Genomic DNA, 22,743 nt, shown 5'->3' with positions numbered 1-22,743 from the left:
TAACGTTTTTATTTCAAAGATTACGAAACACTTGAAACTTCAAGTATTACAACATACTGCGAAATATGATAAAATGCTGACTATGCTATTTCAACTGTATAATAACTATAAAATTCACTGTTTGAAAAACTGTTGCCAAAATATTCCCTTCTAGTATCTCGTTGTAAAAGAGCCATCAAATTTTATTCTTCGTGAAAATGATCATGGAATTGAGAGAAGAGGATGATCGTAAAACACAAGAGCGATTTCTATCTGCGAAAAACAGAATTCCCAGCCCATGTTGCATCTTTTTTAACACGTACGTGATCAACGTTGGATATTCCACGCGCACAGATTCCCATAAACATGGTATGTAGCGAGGATGGTATTGGTATAGACCTGTACTTTTCGTCGTCCTCGCGATGAAATTGCGAATTCGTTTCCGCGTGATAACGAGCTAGGTTCGTCGTTTCTACCGATACGAAATGTCTTTCATCATGCTTGACTTCGCGTATTTTTAATTACTTTTGACTTGATAAGACTATCGGATTATCAGAGATCCTGTTTTTTGTCAGATTTCTGTAAGATTAAATAAGGGATAATCTTTGACAGTAAAAGGTTCTTGAGGGAAAGGAGGTTTAGGATGGAATTAAGTCGCTTGGGAAAATATACTGATCAATAGACTGCGCGTATTTTCGCAACTAGAATCAAACAAACGATAAACACTTATTAAACACGACATAGAACCACGCCAGAATAATTTACTTATAATTCCCAATGAGAATTAATTGTAGAATTCTTCCAAATAAAAAAAAAAATGTATTTTCGCAAGTTTATATTTTTAGGAACACAAACGCAGAGATAGAAATTAATGTAATAGGACTTTGATTATCCGAAGTAATCAAATACGGAAGAACCAGGTAATTAAATTTTTTCGATAATTAAACATAAACTGCACTTATACGTCTGTACAAGTCATGTTCTGTTTGGTCTTGTAATCTAGCTTCGCAATCTTTTTTGTAACAAATTTTTTGTGTAAACGAATAGTTCCCTAGAATTATTTTCTTTCGTGCTTCGTATCATTTGCTCGATTTTTTTTATTGCTATGAATGCTTCTAACTGCATTATACTTACTATATTGAATACTGCTTACAGAAACGAAATTAACTCTGTCAATGATTTCTTCATCACTTGTACGTCCAATGATGAACTGAGTACTATAAACCGAGTGAAGAATATATATACAAGGAGTATGATAATCAAACGTTTGAATGTGAAAAGAAATATGTATTATATACTTTATATATTAAATATGTATTGCAGGAAAAACTTTACTTGAAATATTTTACAGATTGTGCTCTTCATATACAGATATGTATATGCGTATAGAATAGAGATTGCACTACAGCTTAAAATTCTGTAAAGTCTGTGAAAAGAATGTGTTACCATATGTTTACAAAGTGGAGAATGTTTCTCTTGTATACCACACCAGCATCTTCTTTTATGGAAAGTTCACTGGAGAAAGAGGAAGTTGCCAAGTGCTAACTATTGAAAAGATCACGTGCAAGGAAAGTTGTTTTGTGATGAGAGACAGTTTACGCAGTGTGGCTGATTTTAACCCTTTACACTCAACGACCATTTCAGTCGGACGGAGCAACAACTCGAGATGATTTTGCGCGTATGTGACGAGTATTTGGTAACATGAAATGACATTATACAAAAATTAACTTTAAAAACGTTATACTCTAATAATCTATATATATTTACATCTTTGAACATATGATTTTTTAATATTTTTTCTGTATATTTTTTTGTATGATAATTTATAAAACACCTGCCAAGATGCATCCTTGGCTTGTCGGGACAAGTATCGCAATAATAAATTGTTTGTTTCCTACATTTTGCCCCCGTTAAAATTACATGGAACTGTCCATTTAATCAAATTTCATTACAATTAGTAGTCGACATCGAAGCTCGGTCTCGTGATTGTCAAAAATCTCCTCTCAACTGGTCTACTAAATTTTTTATAAATCGCAAGTAAGTGGTCTTTCGTTCTTTTGCTTTCTTACTGATCTTCTTATATACTATCTTAATAATACACAATTATGGTATTATATTATTAATATTTCTCATACTGTGTTTTTTTTTCATTTAATTTTATTTAATCTTAATCAATTTAACCTTATTGGATTTTTCGTTGTATCTCACAACGAAAAGGAAAAAGATGTTCTTTCTTTCCAAAAATCAAAAAATAATAATAGAAAAGCAAGGATAAACTGGTCAAACGTAATATCGCGGAGAAGCGTCAAGGTTTCAATTTCACGACAGTCCGTAATTAACGCAATCAGACAATTTCACGTGCACTTTATTCGCGTAATTAACGAGCCGATCGTTAAATCTTTTTTCTGCCGCTGCATCGCCTAACTAAATACGCCCGCGTCTCTCGACGCCTCTGTATCTTTTTCCTTCGTTTCTTTTCCCACCCTCTACCTCCCTCTTTCCCGGTATTCTTTCCTTTCCTGTCTGCTACTGGACAGAAGTCCGTTGTTTCAGCTAGCCGGTATTTATCTCGTGCAGATTAAAGGGAAAATAAACGGCGGGTACAATAAATAAACTTCGAGCGTTTCTACATTCTCATCCGTATACAGGGTGTCTTTGTTGGTCGCGTTGGTTGATAGCTCGTACCGACAGAGGGATGTTTCTTCTCGTGTAAAAACATATTGGAAATGTGAACTAAAATAAAATTCTTCCACGTGACGTTCTGCTGTAGAGTAATGTTTTCCAACCTTTTTCGAGACAGGATAGTTTAATATTTTCTCTCTATTTTTACTCTCTTTTGTGGCACTATATTATAGGTAAATATAAGATCGTTTTTATTATAACGAAACAATGTACGAATTTTCCTTCTTTCTTAATATTTGCAAAAAAAAGCATTTACGAATTTTGTAAAGAAAACTTTCTATTCGTCAAAAGTGAATTAAGATTTACTCTAGTGAAGGTTTAAGAAATTACTGAAGACTCGTTGTGACAAATAATCAAAAATAAATAATATGGAATATTTAACACGCGTGAACATTTCCCATATTTTTTAATCCTCTGTAGTTTAAACTATGTCGTTGGGAGTTTAAAAGAAATTTCACCCTTGACTTTTTTCGAAAAGTGTCTTCATTGGAAAATGTTCGAAATATTTTTCATTTAACCAATGATTGTATGATATAACACGTGTTATACAGATTATAAATATAATACAGTAGATGTCGATAAGCATTTCATAATTTTTTAAATGTACTGAATGTTTTAATTTTGCCACGAAGAATTAGGTACCATCCCATCAGAATGCAGCTTGAGTCACTTTTATTTCATTATGAAATATGTACAAACAATACATTATTTGAACTATTAATACAATATTGTACTGTAACGACATTGAAATAATTAAACGTAAAAAACCTTACTGGTGTAATTTCGTATAGAAATAATTACCACCGAAAATAATTCTGCCAATCCGCTAGAAAACATTTCACGACCCTCCTGACGATCATCAGCCTCCCCAAAATGGGAATCCGAGCTATAAAAAAAGAGAAACGTAGTTCGAGAAGGACGAGTATACCAAATGTTCTGTTTGGAATATGTAGCGATCTTCTGATAAATAAAATTTCGTTTTTGCTTTATTTTGTATTTTCTATTTCTGTTTGCACGAGGAATCACATTCTTTCTGATTGTACTACAATTATTGAGGTAGACTGTGTAACTGCTCTTTTTTACGTGGGATGTAGTCTTGATTGGAAATTGTTTACCACGAAACTGTTGCAATAAAATCAATGAAACTCGAGCTGGCTGTTTTCGTAAAAGAGAAACGGTGTTGTTAACAAGAAAATCATGCTAGTGGAAAACTATACGTATATCATCATCAGAAATCGTAATATCAATATGAATGGATCGTGGAGAAAGTATTAAAAACCATTGAGTGAGAACAATAACACGAAATTCTTAATCCGGTAAATAATCCGTGATCTACAATTAACATTACGAATAAAAATTAATAGATAGTTTATGTATATAATTAATCATGGAAAAGATGTTTTCTATTAACGTTACATTGAAAACTTACTTACGTAAAGAGAATTATAACCGTAATGAATTAATTATTAATAATTCTCAGACTAATTAAATACTAAAGTCACGTAAATTTATTACAATCAGAAAGCTACACAACCTTATTAATAATTATCGAACAACAGATCTGTTCAATTCAATGTTCAATTGAATTTCCCTTTGGGCAGTTATCTATCAAAATAAACGTATATTATGCTTTAAATAATATACATTATGCTAAATAGTATAATAATTAATAATAAACAATATATTTATCGTTCCTTATATATGTCGAGAAATTTATATTTAAGGAAGAATGAATTTGTTTTGACTGATAGCGAAGTTTTAATTGAATGAAATCGAAATTAAAATTAAAATAGGTATATGACATTATACACATGTTAATGGAAAAAAAATATTGGCAAGAAAATAATCCACGAGGAAAATAAATTACGCTAAAATAAATTACGGAAAATAAATTACGCTAAAAAAGCTACGCTATTTGTTAATAGAGTATTCTACCAGAGTAAGGTTACTAGAATACCCTATTTGTATAATAATGTAGATTAAATTTTCCGTGCTTTTTCGACACGCGCTCTTTCAACAGAGCTTTAATTGCATTTTCGTTTTTTTACGCACCTCAAACACCGAGTTTAGCAATTTAATACACGTCACGATCCCTGATCCAACGCTTTACGAGCAAATAAAATGTTTTATACCAAGCAGAAACTCAGCTAACGGATGGAATTTGATTAAATAACGACATTGAAGAGACAAAAAAAAAAAAAAATATATATATGTCGGGGTGGCGTTGAGGATAGGGTTGTGGGTGTTCGATGAATCTTCATTGAAATTAGCCATCGTCGTTGCGGTATAACAAATATACGGTTTATTAACACAAGTATGGATAACACAGATTCGACAATCAACCACGGCGGTTAGGCGCTCGCGACACTAGTGACAATGGTCTCAGGTTCGATAACGAATCCGCGGTCAATGGGATGATAGATGAACGTTCTCACGAAATCTAAGTCTGAATAATTGCTGATCGTAAAGACGTTACTCTTTAGCCGGTGAGATCGCGAGAGGGAATGACTTCCCCGTTCCGATGATGCCACAGAGGAAAACTATAATGGGGTGTGCCTAAGGACACGAGATCATCGGATTCGTCGAGGATAGACTTCGTTCAGAAAGTAAGGGAAATTGACGTTGCTACTAATTGGTCAATCTCCATATCGGTAGTTAGAAAAAGATGCTAACCGCCCTCGAAGGAAAGTTTCCAGTAGGAGACGTCGTTTGTTGAAAAAATAGGTCTCCCCTATCTTCCCGTAGTTGGGACAAAGACTGTTTGTCTGTTTGAAGGACTTTAGGTAACTAGATCTTAGTGTTTATAACGGCCCTCGGGCTAGTTGATCACGTACTGTGGAGACGCGTCGGCATCTGGTAACCAACATACCCGAAGAATAGGATCTGCGTGTGGCGAGCCACGGGACAGAAACCGTTGGAATGTTTACTGTCGCGTGCCGCTACAAATATTTCTTTTAAGGGGAGCTATAGAATTACTCCGTACCTTTGTTAAACAAAGCCTCTATCCCGTGACCGCGGCTACGTTCGGCGACTGGCTGTCGCCTCGAGCCCAAGCTCATTATCGCAAATCTCGAACAAATACAATCGGATCGAAGGACGACAATTGTTTAATTACGCCTATGATAGAATCTAGATTACGGTGTTAGGGGATTATCCCGAAGTTCCAAAGGGGAGGCTTCGATGTCCTTTCATCTCCGACATATATATACATATAAAAAGGAGAAAAGTTATTACAATACAGTTTCCTTCTTTTTAATACGAAATAAAGAGATAATTGCTTTATATACGCGTGTTAGCCACGAAAATATAACCAGATATTAAACGAACTTTAAATCATTCATGTTTATGTAATATTTTTTTTATTTTGTTAGACCCATAGAATACACATATAAAATTTGTCTCTCAAACTCTCGGACACACTGTGTAACTGTATTAAAACAAAATTTCATAAAATTTAATTTGTCGAAATGTGCGATTATCCACGGTATTCCATCACGCTCCTAAAACGCGAATATTTCATACAACATTGTCCACACGTGTGACTTTAATTGGTGGTAATAATAATTATTCTAGCTAGGTTCTATATCACAATATTTTCCGACGTATCTCTCCGCTGCCATTTAATTCGATCAAATTGATAAAATCCTTGAACCGCCTGCATCCCTCGGTTCCTTGTCAAATTAAATATTTCACGCGCTCGCGCGTATACATCACGGCTGCGTGTGAAACCGCGAATGCGGGCGAAAAGAAAGAAGATACACCGCTAATTTCCCGATACACAATTTGCACGCTGATTCGTTTGTCGCGTTCGTCGGGATTCGTCTGTGTTTGCATCAGTGTTTCGCGTTCCACGACGAAATTTCGTATGGTACTGGAATCGTAGGTGAAAGGGCATTTACATCTTGGCTACGATTAATTATCGGTTGGCACGAATTACGACCGTGTTTGTTTCATTTCGAATGAAACGCGGCCTATTCATGGAAAAATGTCCGGTCAAGAAATTCAAAGCACGATTTAAGTGACACGAGCAAGAGGAAATTGGACCGCGTGAATGGAGCTTAATTACGACATTTTAAGAACCTGGCTTGACACGCGACGTGTGCCTCTGTTGAAAGACGTTACGCTTAAATGGCTAATTAATTTCGTTAATTATGTATTACATAGCGGTGTGATATCGTTCTGTCATCTTTTTAAGTAGATATCGGACATTTGTACTACTTGCATATTGCACTAACAGAAATTGAGAAATTGATTAATCAGATAATATAAGAATTTATGTAAAGTTAGATGAACAAAAGAAAAAGAAATAATGATGAATGTAAATTAAATATTGAAACTGGTCATTTGACCTGTTAATTCATACTTCCTATCTTCTTTAGAAGAATAATTTTGATAGTTAATATATTGCGAACTATTGTTTGATTTGATTTTTGGATTGCATACGTTACATTGACCAACAAATATCTGAACTAATATTGTTTCTTATAAAATATTGCGCATTTGTCGAAATTACATCTTCGAATCTACCAGGATAGTCCCTCCTTTTATCTTATATTAATATATTTCTTTTTTTAGCTACTATGTTTCATTTAAGAGGTGAGAAAATATAGTTTTCATTTGTAGGTATAAGTTTTTAATTTTTCTGATATGTATGTAGATAGGTACTTTCTAATTTTTAATATGATAATTATTTTGAAATAATTATTTATTAATGCATTACATATATAAATGTTATATTGAGGTAATTATTCATTACATTATTCTGATAAACACAAAATTTATCCTCGAAATATTTTATTATTTAGCTATCAAATAAAGTAATTGTCTCTCTAACTTTTTATTTGAATGCATATTTTCTGAACTGAGTCCTGGAATAGTTGCTAGTTCCGTCATGTCAATTGCGTTAGAAACATAAACTTTTGTATTTGAAACGAAAACGTTTTCTGAAAACGTTACTGTACCGTTACGTTGTAAAAAAATTTGCATCTATTGTTTATGAGTAAAATATATACAAATAGCATCTAACATCTCATCATTAAAACTCATTCATTAGTAACTCATCATTAGAAATGATTATTTATTTCGATAAAAATCTACTCAAACCTAAGCTTGTCGTGTATTTTTCTCCACATATATTCGCTATTTACCTTATCCACGTCTCACCTATTTTGTTATACCTCACATTCGTTCTCAGACTCGTATCTCCAATTAACCGTCAAAATACGTTTCACCGGGTCTCAATTAATAATTAATATAGAAGCATGCCTGATAATTAATATGTCTAACAATGAATAATTAATACATAAACATGGTTAATGATAATTAATATACAAGCACGAAAACGCCTGGCTTCTCGAATCAGTTGTTCTGCTAATTAACCCTGCATGATGTTAAAGCAGCGCCTAATTAGCAATGCGTACCTTTTCTGAATCGGTGTCCGAATATACGCGACCCGGTCGATATTCCGGCGGCAAATACGCTCGAGCAGTTTCGGGCGGTGCAAGTTGCAGCAAAACTCTACCACGTGGTGTCAACTCCAATGTATGGGGAGTCACCACCGGTCCAGCTCTCGAACCACCCACCACGCCACCGTCTGTAACAGATTTTCATGGAAATTATAGCGTTACCACGAGAGAGTAGATATTCTGCCCAACTATGCGCAAGGCAGTATCTATTAAACAAGCAATTTTGTGGAAAATTAACGTTAGCTTTTATAAGTTATTATGTTCATTAAGTTCTGCCTAAGTTCTAATAAATGCACTAACAATGTATTTCAAAGTTCTGTCTAAATATAATGGTCATTAGGAATAAATGCACTAACAATGTATTTGAAAATTATTTATGTTCGTAATTTATATCATTCGAAGAACAGCTGTTCAATTCAATTCTTTTTTAAACAGTTATCTATCAAATTAAACATAGATTATACTTTAAACAATAAATATTATTATTACTATTATATATATATGTATTATAAATATTATTGTATTACACAATAATATTATTTATTAATTAAATATATTTATTTGCAAACATAAAATACAGTAGATCAAACAAAACAAATCCATTTGCATATCTACAAAAACCGAGTAACTTCTCTGAATGTGATAAATCTCAAAGAGGTTATTTGTCATAACTGACACAATTTTTGCAGAAGTATGACTCCGATTGTAAATGGGAACAGCGAAAGTAATTCGTTGGAACAATTTGTCGAAATTGAGGAAGTTGTTGAGGAAAAATTAAGGTAAATCTTAAGAAACTCTTTCGTTCAGTCGATTCCAGCAATTTTATCCTTCATTGCTACTGCTATAATCCTGTTCCTTTGATTTGCTGCCTCTATTTCCGTCATCTCGAATCCAATCTAACTCCGGTACGTCTAATTTCTGGCTGATTCAACCGGTAAAATTGCGAATTTGCATTTACAGTCGGGTTCGACCAATGATCGATACTGCCCGATTTGTTGCTTCGAAATTTTCTTATGCTACTTTCCGGCAATTTCTGTGTAATAGAAATGTTAATTATTTTTATGAAATTTCTTGGAAATACAAATTGAATTTTTGTAAATTTGCACGATATGATGCAAAAAATAGGCGGTGTATCATATTTTATTTTATGTTTACGAATAATATTTTGATTAAGTTCATACAAAATTATAATAAAGAGTTTATGTTGCCGAGAGTGTTGCCGTTTGATAACATGTTTATATTATTTCTTAATATGGCAGACACGTAATGCTTATTGCATGGTGTTTTGGAATATAAAATTTATACGACTGAATTATGAAGTATTGACACAATACAGAGACAGTTCTTTTAGAAATTGTACTATCTTCCATTTTATTACTTTGTTATTTTTACAACCCGAATATCTTAAGTTTACTCGTCGTTTTTATCCTTCATTATATTTGGAATATTTATTATTACGCTAAAATATTTTATAAGTTATACTATACAGCGAATAATATAAACAACGCATAGGCTTTTAAAATTATTATTTTCTATTAACTAGGATTTTCTATTAACAGTTGAAAAATGTAGAACCGCTTTTACGAATCGGTTGCAATATATTAAAGATACCTACAATTTCCCGTTTTTTCCCGACGATCAATTAAATCTTAATGTACGTTCTGGACTTAATCACTCCTTTATTAACGCGTTCTCTATTGCGTGGATTGCCAATAATCGTAGAATTTATTATCACGTATTCAATTCGATACTAAAATGAAAGCCAGAGCAACACCTCTGTTAATAAAAATCGACGTTTGCCATATTTTGGAAAGAATTGTACACTTTTAGTTAATAAAGAAACGAACATTTTTTTATATTTTCGAAGGTCATTGTACTTCTCTTTTTACAGCAGTACATGTACTTTTTAGTTTTATTTTCCATTTACTTTAAAAAGAGAAATATTACAAAATAGCGAAGTCAATCACTGTACCCGAAAATTTTGAATCGAAACCTCTGCTGGAATACCGATAGCTGGTCCTTTGGCGAGAATTGGACCATTTAAAATAAAAAATTCCATTTCATCCCTGAGCCGGAATCTATTGGCTAAAATTCGACGTGAAATTTTCTTTAATTTTAATGATCGCAGCGATCGCAGTTATTAATATTATAAATTTTCTTTTTAAGAAGATCAATTTTCAACGTTTCTAAAAAATAATAAAAAAAAAAAAATCGATCGTTAAGAAACATGTAAGATGAGTTTCGGGACAACATACTTCCTCGACGAAGGAAGATTTTAAAATTTTGTTCTCAATTAGATTTATTTGATATTTATTTAAAAAATCTTACGCACTGAAGCTTCTTTTTCACCTCGCTTCAATATTTTTTTACGTAAAATAAACATGAACATATTTGATGCATGCAAACATATATTTTTTTTTATTATTTAATTTGTACTTTACAATTTGTCCAGCTGAACATTCGCTAAATTTTTCTAGCTTTATTGCTAATTAACACGTGGATGGCTACCCCTGGCGGGATACCATCTTCGAGTATACAAACATATTTATTCTTTATATTATATTTATTCTTTAGGCCATTTATAGCACTGTTCTGAGACTTGACCATTAAATCTGGAACAAATCTGAAGATATATATAGAAATTGCAAGATATTTAAGTATATTTCACAGACACCACAAAAGTATAAAAGGAGTTAATTACCCACTACATTAATAAATCTCGATATTCAGCGGGCCACCTTTAACGTTTACAAACGATTCACATTGTATATTAACTCTGTGTATGGCATGTGTAACGTATGTTTACAGTAAATATCCCGCAACATTTACATACACCTCCAGATTAATTTCAAATTTCACCAATATCGTTCATGATAATTGCGTCTCGTTACAGTGTCAATTAAATTCCTATACGTTTTACACAACAAATACGCAATATATATACACGAAATTTTCCCCAAAGATTAAATACGCAGCTCGACGAATCGAATACGAAAGGCCGCTGGTTGTTTAGCTCGTTTTCACCAACTATTCGAACGAACGATCCGTGCAGGAGTGGCATCTGTCCTTTAACCATTGCTGTAAATCCAGTATAATTCGCCATTCGACCGTTAATTTCGCGGGTGTCACGGACATCAACAGACTAACGATCACTGAAGCGTCTTGACACAGCGAACGTTCTCCCCTAGCTATGACCTAGTAATTTAAGCATTCATTTCTGCCTAGCCAGAAAATACTTTCCGCCCCGAGAAATTCCGAGGAAATTGAAGCGCGCCTCACGGGTCAGAAATAACGACTAGAACCGGCTTTCTGTTTGCAACTTAAAACTTAAACTCCATCGAATCCGGGATGATCACTAAAGTTTCCAGCGACGGAGTTTCCGATCGGTTCAAGCTTTGCGATTTAATGTCGCCGCGACTAAGGTTAATTTTCGTTCGATTCTGATGGCCTTGAATTCTTTATCGGTTCCTTCGGCTTGAATAATTGCGAACAAAGTTTGATAGCAAAAGATGGGATACTATTTGGTAGATTGTTCCCTGGTGGAATGCGGTCAGTTTCTCCGCAGATTTCCAACGATCGAATCGGATCGATCATTCTCCATGGATTGGTGAAACCGAATATTGTATTTTAATTAATAAACAAGTTTGATAGCAAAGGATGGTACGTCATTTGGTAGATTCTTTCCTGATGGAGTATGACAAGTTTTTCTGCAGGTTTCAAAGGATCTAATCGGATCGATCGTTGTCCATGAATTCGCGAAAAGAAATATTACATTAAAAAAAAGTAATTTATATATTTAGATCATATAGAGGTGATTTAAATGTAATTTATTATGTGCAAATATGGTAGATATATTTTTGAAAAATAATCAAAGTAATACATCACGGAAGTTAAAAATCTCTGTTGACGCTTCACAGACTAAACATTTGATTGATAATCGTGTTCATTCAATGACCAGATATTTCTCTGCATCGAATATTTTTAAATTACTTGGCGATAACGAGTGTTTTAACTCTTTTTCACCTTCTATTGTAAGTATTTCTAAACGTTGAATAACTTTTATCGAATAAACGACGACGATAATTGTCATTTAACTCTTCTCTCACTTCTTCGGATAATTGTAACTTATACAATCACAATTTTCTGATGTAAAAATTTATATTCTGAATGATAAATAAAATTCGATAAGTATGTAGTTTCACAGAAAGATCCAGTAATAATAATCAAAACTATTTAAAATATATTGCTTATTATGTAATGTTTTAGTCTGAAATCTGTTTGGACGTTTAAATTCTAAATATTTGCGACGCTTGAAATTTGTTCGTTAATCCTAGAGGAGAAAAAATCGACATTACGTTGCTCTCAATCAATTGGACACAACGTGTGCATTCCTTGTTGCGCAATTTTTCAAGTGCCCTCTTGTCCGAGTAGTCGAATTCAATAAATTATTACAAAAGACTGATCGTTGATGTGATTCTCGAAAGAATTAGAGCGATACGAGTTATCTTGCTTCTATCACTACTCAGTACATCTATCAACGTCCGGTTTTATAGCCATTGTTACGATGTTCCGTAGAGATACGTGTCAGACGTTTCTAATCGCCAATCTCTGTAAACGTGCCGACTAACCGCAAATTAAACCTTCCGGGAAGATAAAACGGCCGAATTACATGCTCTCACGAAACTCAAATACTGTTAATATCGATTGTACGTAGTATATTTTTATGTGAGTATATATGGAGTGTATACTTTTTATCAGACAGCAATTTCAATATATATAATATTTTTAAATAGAATATTTATCGTCTTTGTTTACATCTTTCGTATAATGTATAAACATGAATTTTGATCAATTTTTTATCTGACAGTTTTTTGTCAAACAAATAATTTTATTAGATGCTTATTTTTAACACATTGTTTTCTTCATATTTTTCTATTAAATATCATTTGTACATATTTTGTTTCTCAAGAAATCATAGAAATTAGTTGTCAAAAAGTATATAAGTAATAGAATAATTTAATTACACGGAATTCCATTTAATAATAACGATTGAACAATGATTAAAAGCTATGCATAATAATTGATGTCTTAAAAGTCTTAGGTCTTCATAATGGCGTTTTTTGTCTGAAGTCCTTATGATAGGCTTTATAATTATTTAAAATGCACGTGTAATTTTCTTTACATTCAACCTGTAGTAGAAGGTGCTTTGTTATACAGAGCTTTTAGCGCGATTAAACTCGGTTTCGTACCATTCCATCACTTTATATGCTTCAATAATTTACTCAAATCTATTTTAGGTAAAAGCTCAATTTTTTTTTTATCTATTTCTGCCTTTTAAGATAAAACGAAGAAGTAAGTTAAGCGTTAAAATGCTTTGAGATTCATAGCTCTCTCTCTTTCTTCTTATCTTTACACGTTTTCTGTTATCAATTATTCTATATCTTAGATCTAAACAATATGAGCAATAAAACTATCAAATGATAATAATAATAATAAATCTTGAAATAGTCTTAAAAATAGTCTCTAATTTTTTATGTCTTAGTCTTACTTTCATGTTCACGTTAAGAGCCGCTTCTAAAGTTACTGAAAAAAATCTGTAGGTATAAAACTAGGACCAAAAATCAGCCATATCAATAACAATTATTTTCCAACAATGGAAAAATATGATTCGGATGAAAATGTCTCGAAGACTTTATGATTACTCGAAAGGTTTAATAACCATACATCCTAGTTGATGCAGCACGAATAAAATAAATAATAGAAACAAAGAATACTTATTCCATATCATATTAATACATACTCATTTTTCATCGTACAACTGTATAAAATCTAATAAACAAATTATGGTACATCCCATATCACTTGAACCATTGAACTATCCTGTTCAATTAAGGACCCCTTTTCGTTTGATCTTGATACGACATTCCATTACCGAGATATCACAATAAGGAGAGTACCGTAATTCTTAACGCTTTACTCCGCTCTCTCACTCATATCATCGTACCTCTCACAAGCATGCCTTCCCTGACCTGCCTTATGTTCACTATCTGCGCGCTGGTCACTGACAGACGCTGAGTCAGTAGCTTTTTTTTTACTTCTACTACTATTACTACTATTACTACTACTATCCAACCGCGACGTACGCATTTCCAGGAAGAAAAGTGGGTCAAGGCGTTTTCTGGAATTTCGACCGCCATTCAGCATGCTCTGCATATTAAATGTTACGCTTCGAAATCTTACATCTGTACAATCAATTGGGATATTATAGTCAAATAAAATGTGTATCCAATGGCGGGTGTTGATTTATCTTCCGAGTAGGTTCATTTTCGAAATTAATTAGTTACGATGGTGCGTGTTCGTTTGAAGTGGATTTAACTCCTTCGTGATAAATTGCGTTTCTGACATGTCATACCTTTCGCAGACGTTCATTAGTAATGACAGTTGCTTAACTATTTGGTGGAAAATGATGTATCTGACACGTTACGTGACACGCGTGTCGAAACGTGCAATGAGGTATGAGAGCTGTCATTTGATGGTAAATAACTTTCAATGAACTTCTAAAATAACTTAAATAACTTTTGTTATTAGCGAAATGTAATTCAGTTTTGAAACGATGCAGGTAATTTGTTTCTTCTTTTTCTCTATTTTTCAGACATTATAGGTAATTATTTTTTGACTATTGTTCACTGATGGATTTGAGATTTCGATGAAGCACCATTAGGATTTAATTTGGATCTTAAAATAGGCTTGAAGATTTCGGAATTGCAAGTTGTTTTTATAATTTTATCGAATGTAAATTTATTGTAAATATACGGTCAGCGAACACGAAGAAATGTTATAATTGTATTAAAGGATCAAGATATAAATATATCGGCAAAAGAAAGTAATTGTAAGTGTTACGTGGAACTGCATAACTATGCAAATTGGAACTAATTACATTACAATGTGACGCAAGCAATATGTCAGAATACATTACGCCAGATGTGAAATGGTTCAATATGTGCAGCTAGACATGTTCATGGATTGAAAATGATAGTTAAAAGTATCTCAAAATATTTTTTTAGAATATATGTAATATTCAAGACTATTTTCAATGTATGTAATGATAAGAAATATAATAAATAATATACTATGCAAGCTACTTTATACAGGGATTTTACACAACGTTTAAGTATCAAATATATATATGTATTTTGGTAAACGTATCGATAAAAATAAATATTATTGAAAAATAAACAATTATAATTAACACACTTGTCGACATATTATTTGTTGCATAGAAGTTATATCGTTAATTGGTAAAATGATAAAATTGACTTAATTATAGCTGTCAGGTATCTAACGTTTAGAACAATTCTTTGAAAACTAACTTTCCTCTAATCATCGATTTAAAACTATCAAAAATATTATGCAGCGTGGATGTGAGCTTTACGACGTCGTATTTCCATGAAAAATTTCGTAAGCAAATTTTTGATAGTAAAATATGATGGGTTTTCGACGATAAAGCGTGTTCTCGTTTAAAATTCAGTCCTTTGAAATAAAAAACGTACAGGACCTTTACTAATCATTTTTACTACCTGAATAAACGTTCTAATATTTGTTTCTACATTTGTTTCTTGATGCAGTGATTACAAATATAGATAACAAATATTGATAAATTAGATATAAGATAACAAACCAGTACATAAATTCCTCTATAGTTTAAGCTATAACAAAACAACAGCGAAATTGAAGTATAGATTTATTTCGATCTTACAATCTGATTGCCATCGTTCTGTACAATTTGTACATTTTTCCTCTCATTTTGATGGCAGCTTTTTAATTCAATTTCTAATTGACGTCAAACTTTTACAAATCGCTTATTTTAGATAAGTTCACGAAGCCGTATAAAAAATGATGGACTGGCAGGAAACAGATTATGTATACATATAATTACTTCTTGTTTGTTGTTGACTTGTTGTTGACTTTAAATATGATGTAACGTGTTTAACAATAAATTACTTAAAGCGGTATATTTTCAATGTACTTTCATTTTACACGTAACATACCACGTGAATAAAGAAAGGAAGGAGTATGAAAGCAATAATTCAACGATACGATAAATATTATAAGACTAATACTATAGACTAATGCATAATAATATACATGTATTAAATAATTAATCGAACGAGAGCGAGGGATTATAGCGATTGAACTGTATATTAATTACAGGGTAATTGTTAGGTAACAAATATTTAATATTTTTAATAAATCATTGTTATTAAGTATAATAAAACGACTCGCTATTCGAATTAAATTTGAACTCACAAATGCACAGGAAACCAAACCAAATTGAATAACGTTGTAAACGCACGGCTGCAAATCAATTTCTCAAAGTTCACAGTGACACAAATATTCCTGTTCCGTGCATAATTATTACTTCGCGTCGTTCTCGCATACCCATACAGAAATCAGATGTTCTCGTTGCTTTTCTACTGGGAGGAGAGAAAGCTCTCGCAGCTTCTACATGCGCTGGCTTCGCGGTTACAAAAGAATACCGAAACGTACGACTTTTCAAACGAAGAAAGGCAAACACGAGTCGTCAGCTGCCTTTGAGAATCTGCAAGCTGTTCTGTGGCTCGTTAAATTCCACCAGCGAGATTAAAACTTCAACACCCTTCTTCCATCGCCAAGATCCATGCATCGGAAAAGAATTAATTTAAAAGCAGGGTCTTTTTCGTGAAAGGCAACATTTTCCCATTGTTACAGGCGAGATCCTTTTTTTTTTTTTTTTTTTTTTTGAAAGGACGAAACGCATTTATGCGTCTTTTTACCTATCACGTAAAAGTGGAGTTAATTGATAGTATTCTGCCGTGTGTCAAGATTTAACGTCGTACGTACGTTTTTATATCTGCACGTAGGTGAGTTTTATTATTTCTTGATAATGCACTTATGATAACGGATAATTGAACATTAAATGCGAAAATTGATATGGAAGTATATAGGATGTCCCGTAGCTAGTGGTAGAACTGGAGGTGATTCTACGCGAGGAAATAAGTCGGAAATATAAGGCGTTTCCGAGGAAATCGAATTTGAAAAAGTGTGCATTTATTAAAGATTAAATATTAATTACAAAGGTAAATAACTCGAACGCAATATAGTTTCACTTGGAAGTAATAGCAGCTAAGCAAATTTTAAAAAACAGTTTAGTAAAATACAAGGAACTGCAGTATATGAAAACAGATGTTCTGCAGGAAATAAGAGCTTGAGCTATGTGAATGTTTAGAATACGTATGGGTACGTTCTAGGAGGGAAAAAAGGGGATAGAAGCTCCACAGCAAAAAAATATCCTTCTGAAATACTACAAAAGAGAATGATAGAAAATACATTAAAAAATTATTCGATAGAATTCTCGAAAGAAACATTGCTATTTAATGCAACAAAAGAAGGTCATGTAAGATATTAATCACTTCAAATATTTTCATAACATAACTTATCACAAGGGGGTCATATAAATAATAGTCAATTCTAAAGAATCTCAACTTTTTAATTGATGGAGTTAGTATATATATTACTGTTCATAAAAATGCTTCTAAAATGTAGATCTATGAATTAATGGTAATTTAATGATCAGAGACAGGCCTATCTTTTTGATCATTATCAATCAACACGCAATATGTACATTTTTGTGTAAACGATTTAGTACTTAACGAAACTTCATCGATCCCTATTTCCACTATCTGCTCATTTATTTTCATCCCAGACTTAAATTTAATTCGCATTGACAAAGCATATGTAAATGTTACAATAGCTATACAAGTGTATCAACGTCTTTTGTAGTCATCGTACGAAATCAAGAAGACAGCACGAACGACGACAGAAGCGACCAGGAAACGACAGGCTCAAGATTATTTTCGAGATTCATCGGAATACCGGTACTACGGCCATCTATTTCGCCGACACATTCTCTTTGCGTGTCCGCGTCTGCGTGTGTAGATCGCATGGCCAGAGCGGAGAAAGATGAGGACGTATCTCGATGTGTTGTGTGTGCAGGCCTGGGCATTGATGGATAGTCTTCTGAAGCTCTTTCTCTCTGTCTCTCTTTCTCCCTCTTTCTCTCTCTCCTCCTACCTATTCACCCTATTAAACGCTATCTACTCCACTGACCATTCGAAATCAACCCCTCTCCGTACATTCCATTTTCACCCCTTTCGAACCGCCACCATTCCGGATTCGAGAGTTTCAGCAGACATGTCGTAGCTCACAGCTAATTTGCCATTCCAGTGGACGTCGGCGTGCACTTGCAGCCGACAGAAGGTTGAATAATAAAGACGTGTTTACGAGGGAAAGGATCTCTCTTTCCGGAGAGCGGAATTTTCATTCGTAGCAGCCGACTCGACGGATCACGCCTCGATCGAGAAAAGTAAAGTAAAAGAGGAGCTATGATACAGCATCCAACGTTCAACTGGAAAACGAGTTTAAACGAACGATGTGGAAGTTTTCTAGATAGCTAGACCACTCCACGATCGAGTGTACCGGCCGTGAAATAAAAAAAGTCGCAAAGACGAGACTTGGAAAGCAGGCCGAGTCCCTTTGAGATTTTTTTTTAGTACGAGAGGGGTTAAGATGAAACCTGTGTGGATTTTTCTTCTCGGATACGTAATGAGATACGCGGAGACCTGGATTTGACAAACACGAGGCTTGAGACTCGATCTCAAGAATCGTTTAAATTTTATCTTCGTGTTTGTTTTTTTCTTTCTTTTTTTTTAAGTCAAACATACACATGTAATTTGTTCGTGTATCCAATTCTTGAAGATTTGTTTTTTGGTTCATTTGCAAATAGGAACGGTTCGAAAGTATTTGATATCTTTTTCTTGTTGGTTTCTTATTTCTATGAAGACTTTATTTCACTGTACATATTTGTAAGAAAAAACACTGTTATGTAAATATTATATTTCATTTGATATTTAACATTAGGATATTTAATAAATTAATCAATGGAATAAAATATACCTTTATCGTTTGGAACAATGTTTCATGTAAAAAGAACATAAATCCTCCTCTTTACTAATTTACTGAAAGTTATTATAGATTAAATATGAAGTAAAAAACACAACGTAATACCTTGCTCCCATTGTCTCTTAATTGATAATTATAACGAACTTCATTAACATACTTTTCATATAATTTTTATATATATTAGATTTATGTAACTCTTACAGATAATATCGATTTTTGCATCTACAGCAATAGATAGATATTTAGTTTCTCAACATGTTAATCAACATTCTTGGGAATGTTTTCTGTACATTCCTCTTATCGTACAATATTTCAATAGAACGTAACTATTAAAATGTTTCCACCCATTTATAAATTTGTCCCTTCCCAGAAATTTTTTCTTTAAATTCACAGTTAATGCAAATGACAAGCTTCCATCGGTCCAGAACGCAGAACGTTTTTGTAGCATTAATAATTGAAATTAAATAAAATTATAAAAGCATGAAAGAATCGTAAAAAGGAATTATGCTCTTTGTCTCTCGGAGCACAAACGAATTTTTTAAATGAAATTCCGCCATGTAACAGCAAAGTAGAAGCACCAAATCAGATTACAATTTCACTTTCCTATGTGAATTATGAATTATGAATGATACATATACTTATATCGTAAAATTACATAACATAGAAGCACATGGAGTTTGAATTTCATAGGTTCAGTGCACATCTTGAAGGTAATCCTCGCATAATTTCCATCCTTCCATTAACAAAAATAGTGCTATTAGCAACGTAGATGCTTTGGATAAAATTTTTAGTTAACGTTAACAGAAATAAAAAAGAATGTAAAACACACATATACTACTTCATAAGTATTTGGACACTTTTCATAGTAGTGGTAACATCTGTTTAAAAATTCTAAAGTTTAAATATTTGTAATTATTAATTTTGTTATTGTTCATTATTAATCCTCCATAGACAAGCGTATTTTCCATAGACAACCAGACTCGTTTATGTCAATGTCTAATTTATTTGACTATTCTAAGCCTTTAAAGAAGCTAAAGAAATTCCGAAAGACTTATTGAATTATTAGAGTTGGAAAAATTATTTATATGAGTAGAAAATTGGAATTTACGAAACATTTGTAATCCTAAATGATGTTCCATGTAAATATCACAACATTTGTGTTTCTTCTTTATATTTCAGACTAAAGAACAATTTCAATATTTCAAAAAATTAATTGTACACGTTTAACACTCAACGACATAGGATTACGCGTTACATTTTCTCATCAGACAATTATCAGATTAAATACGATAAACAGTACAGTTAAAATATAATATAAGAACGTAAGCACTAAATAAAAAGTATGAACGTTTGGAAAGGAAAGCGGAGGAAATGTTGCGAATTATCGGACGATTTGCTGAGAAATATTATAGAAATCCCTCGCATAAATACTTTCAAGAAATTCCTGATACTGACACGTTCCTTTCCGTTCTCGATGAAGCGGAAGAAAAATTTGCCCAGGGTGGTGCTTATTCTCAGGTTACTCGGCGTCTAGCCAACTGGGATGTCATTAGCATAATCGACCGGAATTTTGTAATCTCACTTTCAAAACTTTACTCGATAATGTCGAAGAAGGTATTTGATCCGCGTCACGGTTTGTGTTTGCATCCTTGATTATTATCCATTAATATTGATGACATTTTTATAGAACCTCTGAGACTTTTCTTTATTTATGCTAATCTGATCATGCGACTCTTGTGGTCGATTAATTCTTAATCCTATGACTTTTTGAATATAATACAGCATTTTAAAATTACCAATTTGCATATCACAAGGCCGTAGAATAATAGATTGAGAAAATTATGTGACGTGCGAACAGTTATTGTTTTGTATCGTTTTGTGTAGAAAAAACATTTGTTTCCAATCGATCACATACGGTGTACATACAATGGCGTGAAAAAGTTTTCGCGACTTTTTCACATGTCAGTATACGTAAAGAAATATACATAGTATTAGGTTGTTCGAAAAGTTTCTTTCGTTTCATAAGGTGATAATAGATGAGCAACAATTTCTGTTTTATATTATTTTATTGAATTAGGTATGATCCATTTCGTTCTATTTCTATCATTATATTCGTGCATAATTCAATAAACTAATATAAAACAAAAAACATTGTGCGTCTATTATTTTCTTATAAAACGAAAGAAACATTTCGGACAACCTAATACATATATCATGAACTGTAGACCTTTTCAGCGATAACATATCCGCGATAGATTGTAATGTTTTGCCTCTTTTTCGATAAGAAATTATCAAAGAACGAATATCAATATTCCCGTTTTTCATAGTGTTGCGTATACTTCATATTTTCTCAATAATAACGATAAGAACGATTGTCTTTATAATTCCTCTGTGTAGTAGAAAATCAGCCTGCATAAAAAATCAAATGGAACTGTGCTACTCGCCAATATGACGTCTAATCATTTCCGAAAATCTTTTCAAACTTCGTTAAAGAATTATTCGATTATTCAATATTTTTCTTGAAGTTTTTGAGGGATAGAGTACTTTTTAGATGCGATACGTTTAATACTTAATAATCAACAGGATCGTATATGAAAAAGTCGTCTACATATCTAAATGATTTTTATTACTTCATTTGTAGTAGCATAGAGAAAAGTTTCGAAAATTTGTTCACGACACTGTATGTATAAAACATGTAAAATATAAAATATAGATATACAAGATTGAAATATTATTGGTTGCAGCACACGAAGATAACAAAAAAATAATTTACACCCTTATGTCGATCCTTTATATCCTGGCAGCAGGAATACGTTCGAATATATTGTACGATGCAGGTAGCATCATATGTTACACATGAAAATATATTATGCTGCAAAATGACAATACTAACTTTGTATTTAAAGCTTAAAAATCTTCTCCTTTGAAAATTTTATTTAAAAAGATTGATGTAGGTAGGTCACGAGTAGTATTTCTGAAATCTATGCATTTATTTTAAGTGAAAATATAGATACAATGATTGATATTGGTTTATAACACTGTGAACACTCGTTTTAATTATAAGAATTGCAAAAAAAGTGGTTACAACGAGATAGAAGATGGATAGGCGTCGTTGTTAAACCTGTACGCTTTTTCTTTCTATAACGTATTTTTCGTATCCAAATGTTATAAAGTACGTCATAACTTTATCTTGAATAAACGACAAAAGGAGACAAGTACAGTCTGTAAAGAGGCAGAGAGCTTTCACATTTGAATTTCAATAAGTAAAAGTGTAGATTTGTGCTTTCATACGGTTGGAATTTCATTTCATAGGGGTGAACGCGAGAATAACTGACATTCCGCGAGAGGCTTTAATTTGCATAACTCTCTTGTATAAGCCGAGGTTTACAAGTGGAGATATACCAGTTTTAGCGCGTATCAATCCTGAATTATGCGGTAAAAATCCTAGTAAACACGTGTAATATATCGTTAAAGTGGTTTGAAACTAATTGGTACGGTTATACACGGAAAACAGTCGAAACAGTGGAGAAATAGCGTGCGACGATAAAAAATACTGCCTGTAGGAAATTTTGTAGCGTGAAATGTTTGAGAATGAAAAGAATTGCGAAATTAGATTCAA

General features: G+C 32.7%; 1 protein-coding gene across 1 annotated transcript in view; it reads right to left on the bottom strand.

Moving 5' to 3' along the window:
• LOC117155847 (uncharacterized) overlaps window positions 1-22,743 on the bottom strand; it is a 149,215-nt gene that overhangs the window by 24,620 nt on the left and 101,852 nt on the right. Inside the window, exon 4 of the mRNA XM_076620675.1 lies at window positions 8,082-8,254. Within this exon, the coding sequence (XP_076476790.1) occupies window positions 8,082-8,254 (173 nt within the window). The remainder of the gene's footprint in view (window positions 1-8,081; window positions 8,255-22,743) is intronic.

This window comes from Bombus vancouverensis, chromosome 8, assembly GCF_051014615.1.
Source record: "Bombus vancouverensis nearcticus chromosome 8, iyBomVanc1_principal, whole genome shotgun sequence".
NCBI lineage: Eukaryota > Metazoa > Arthropoda > Insecta > Hymenoptera > Apidae > Bombus > Bombus vancouverensis.
The sequence above is the reverse complement of the archived record's forward strand: the minus strand, read 5'-3'. Positions and strand labels throughout refer to the sequence as shown.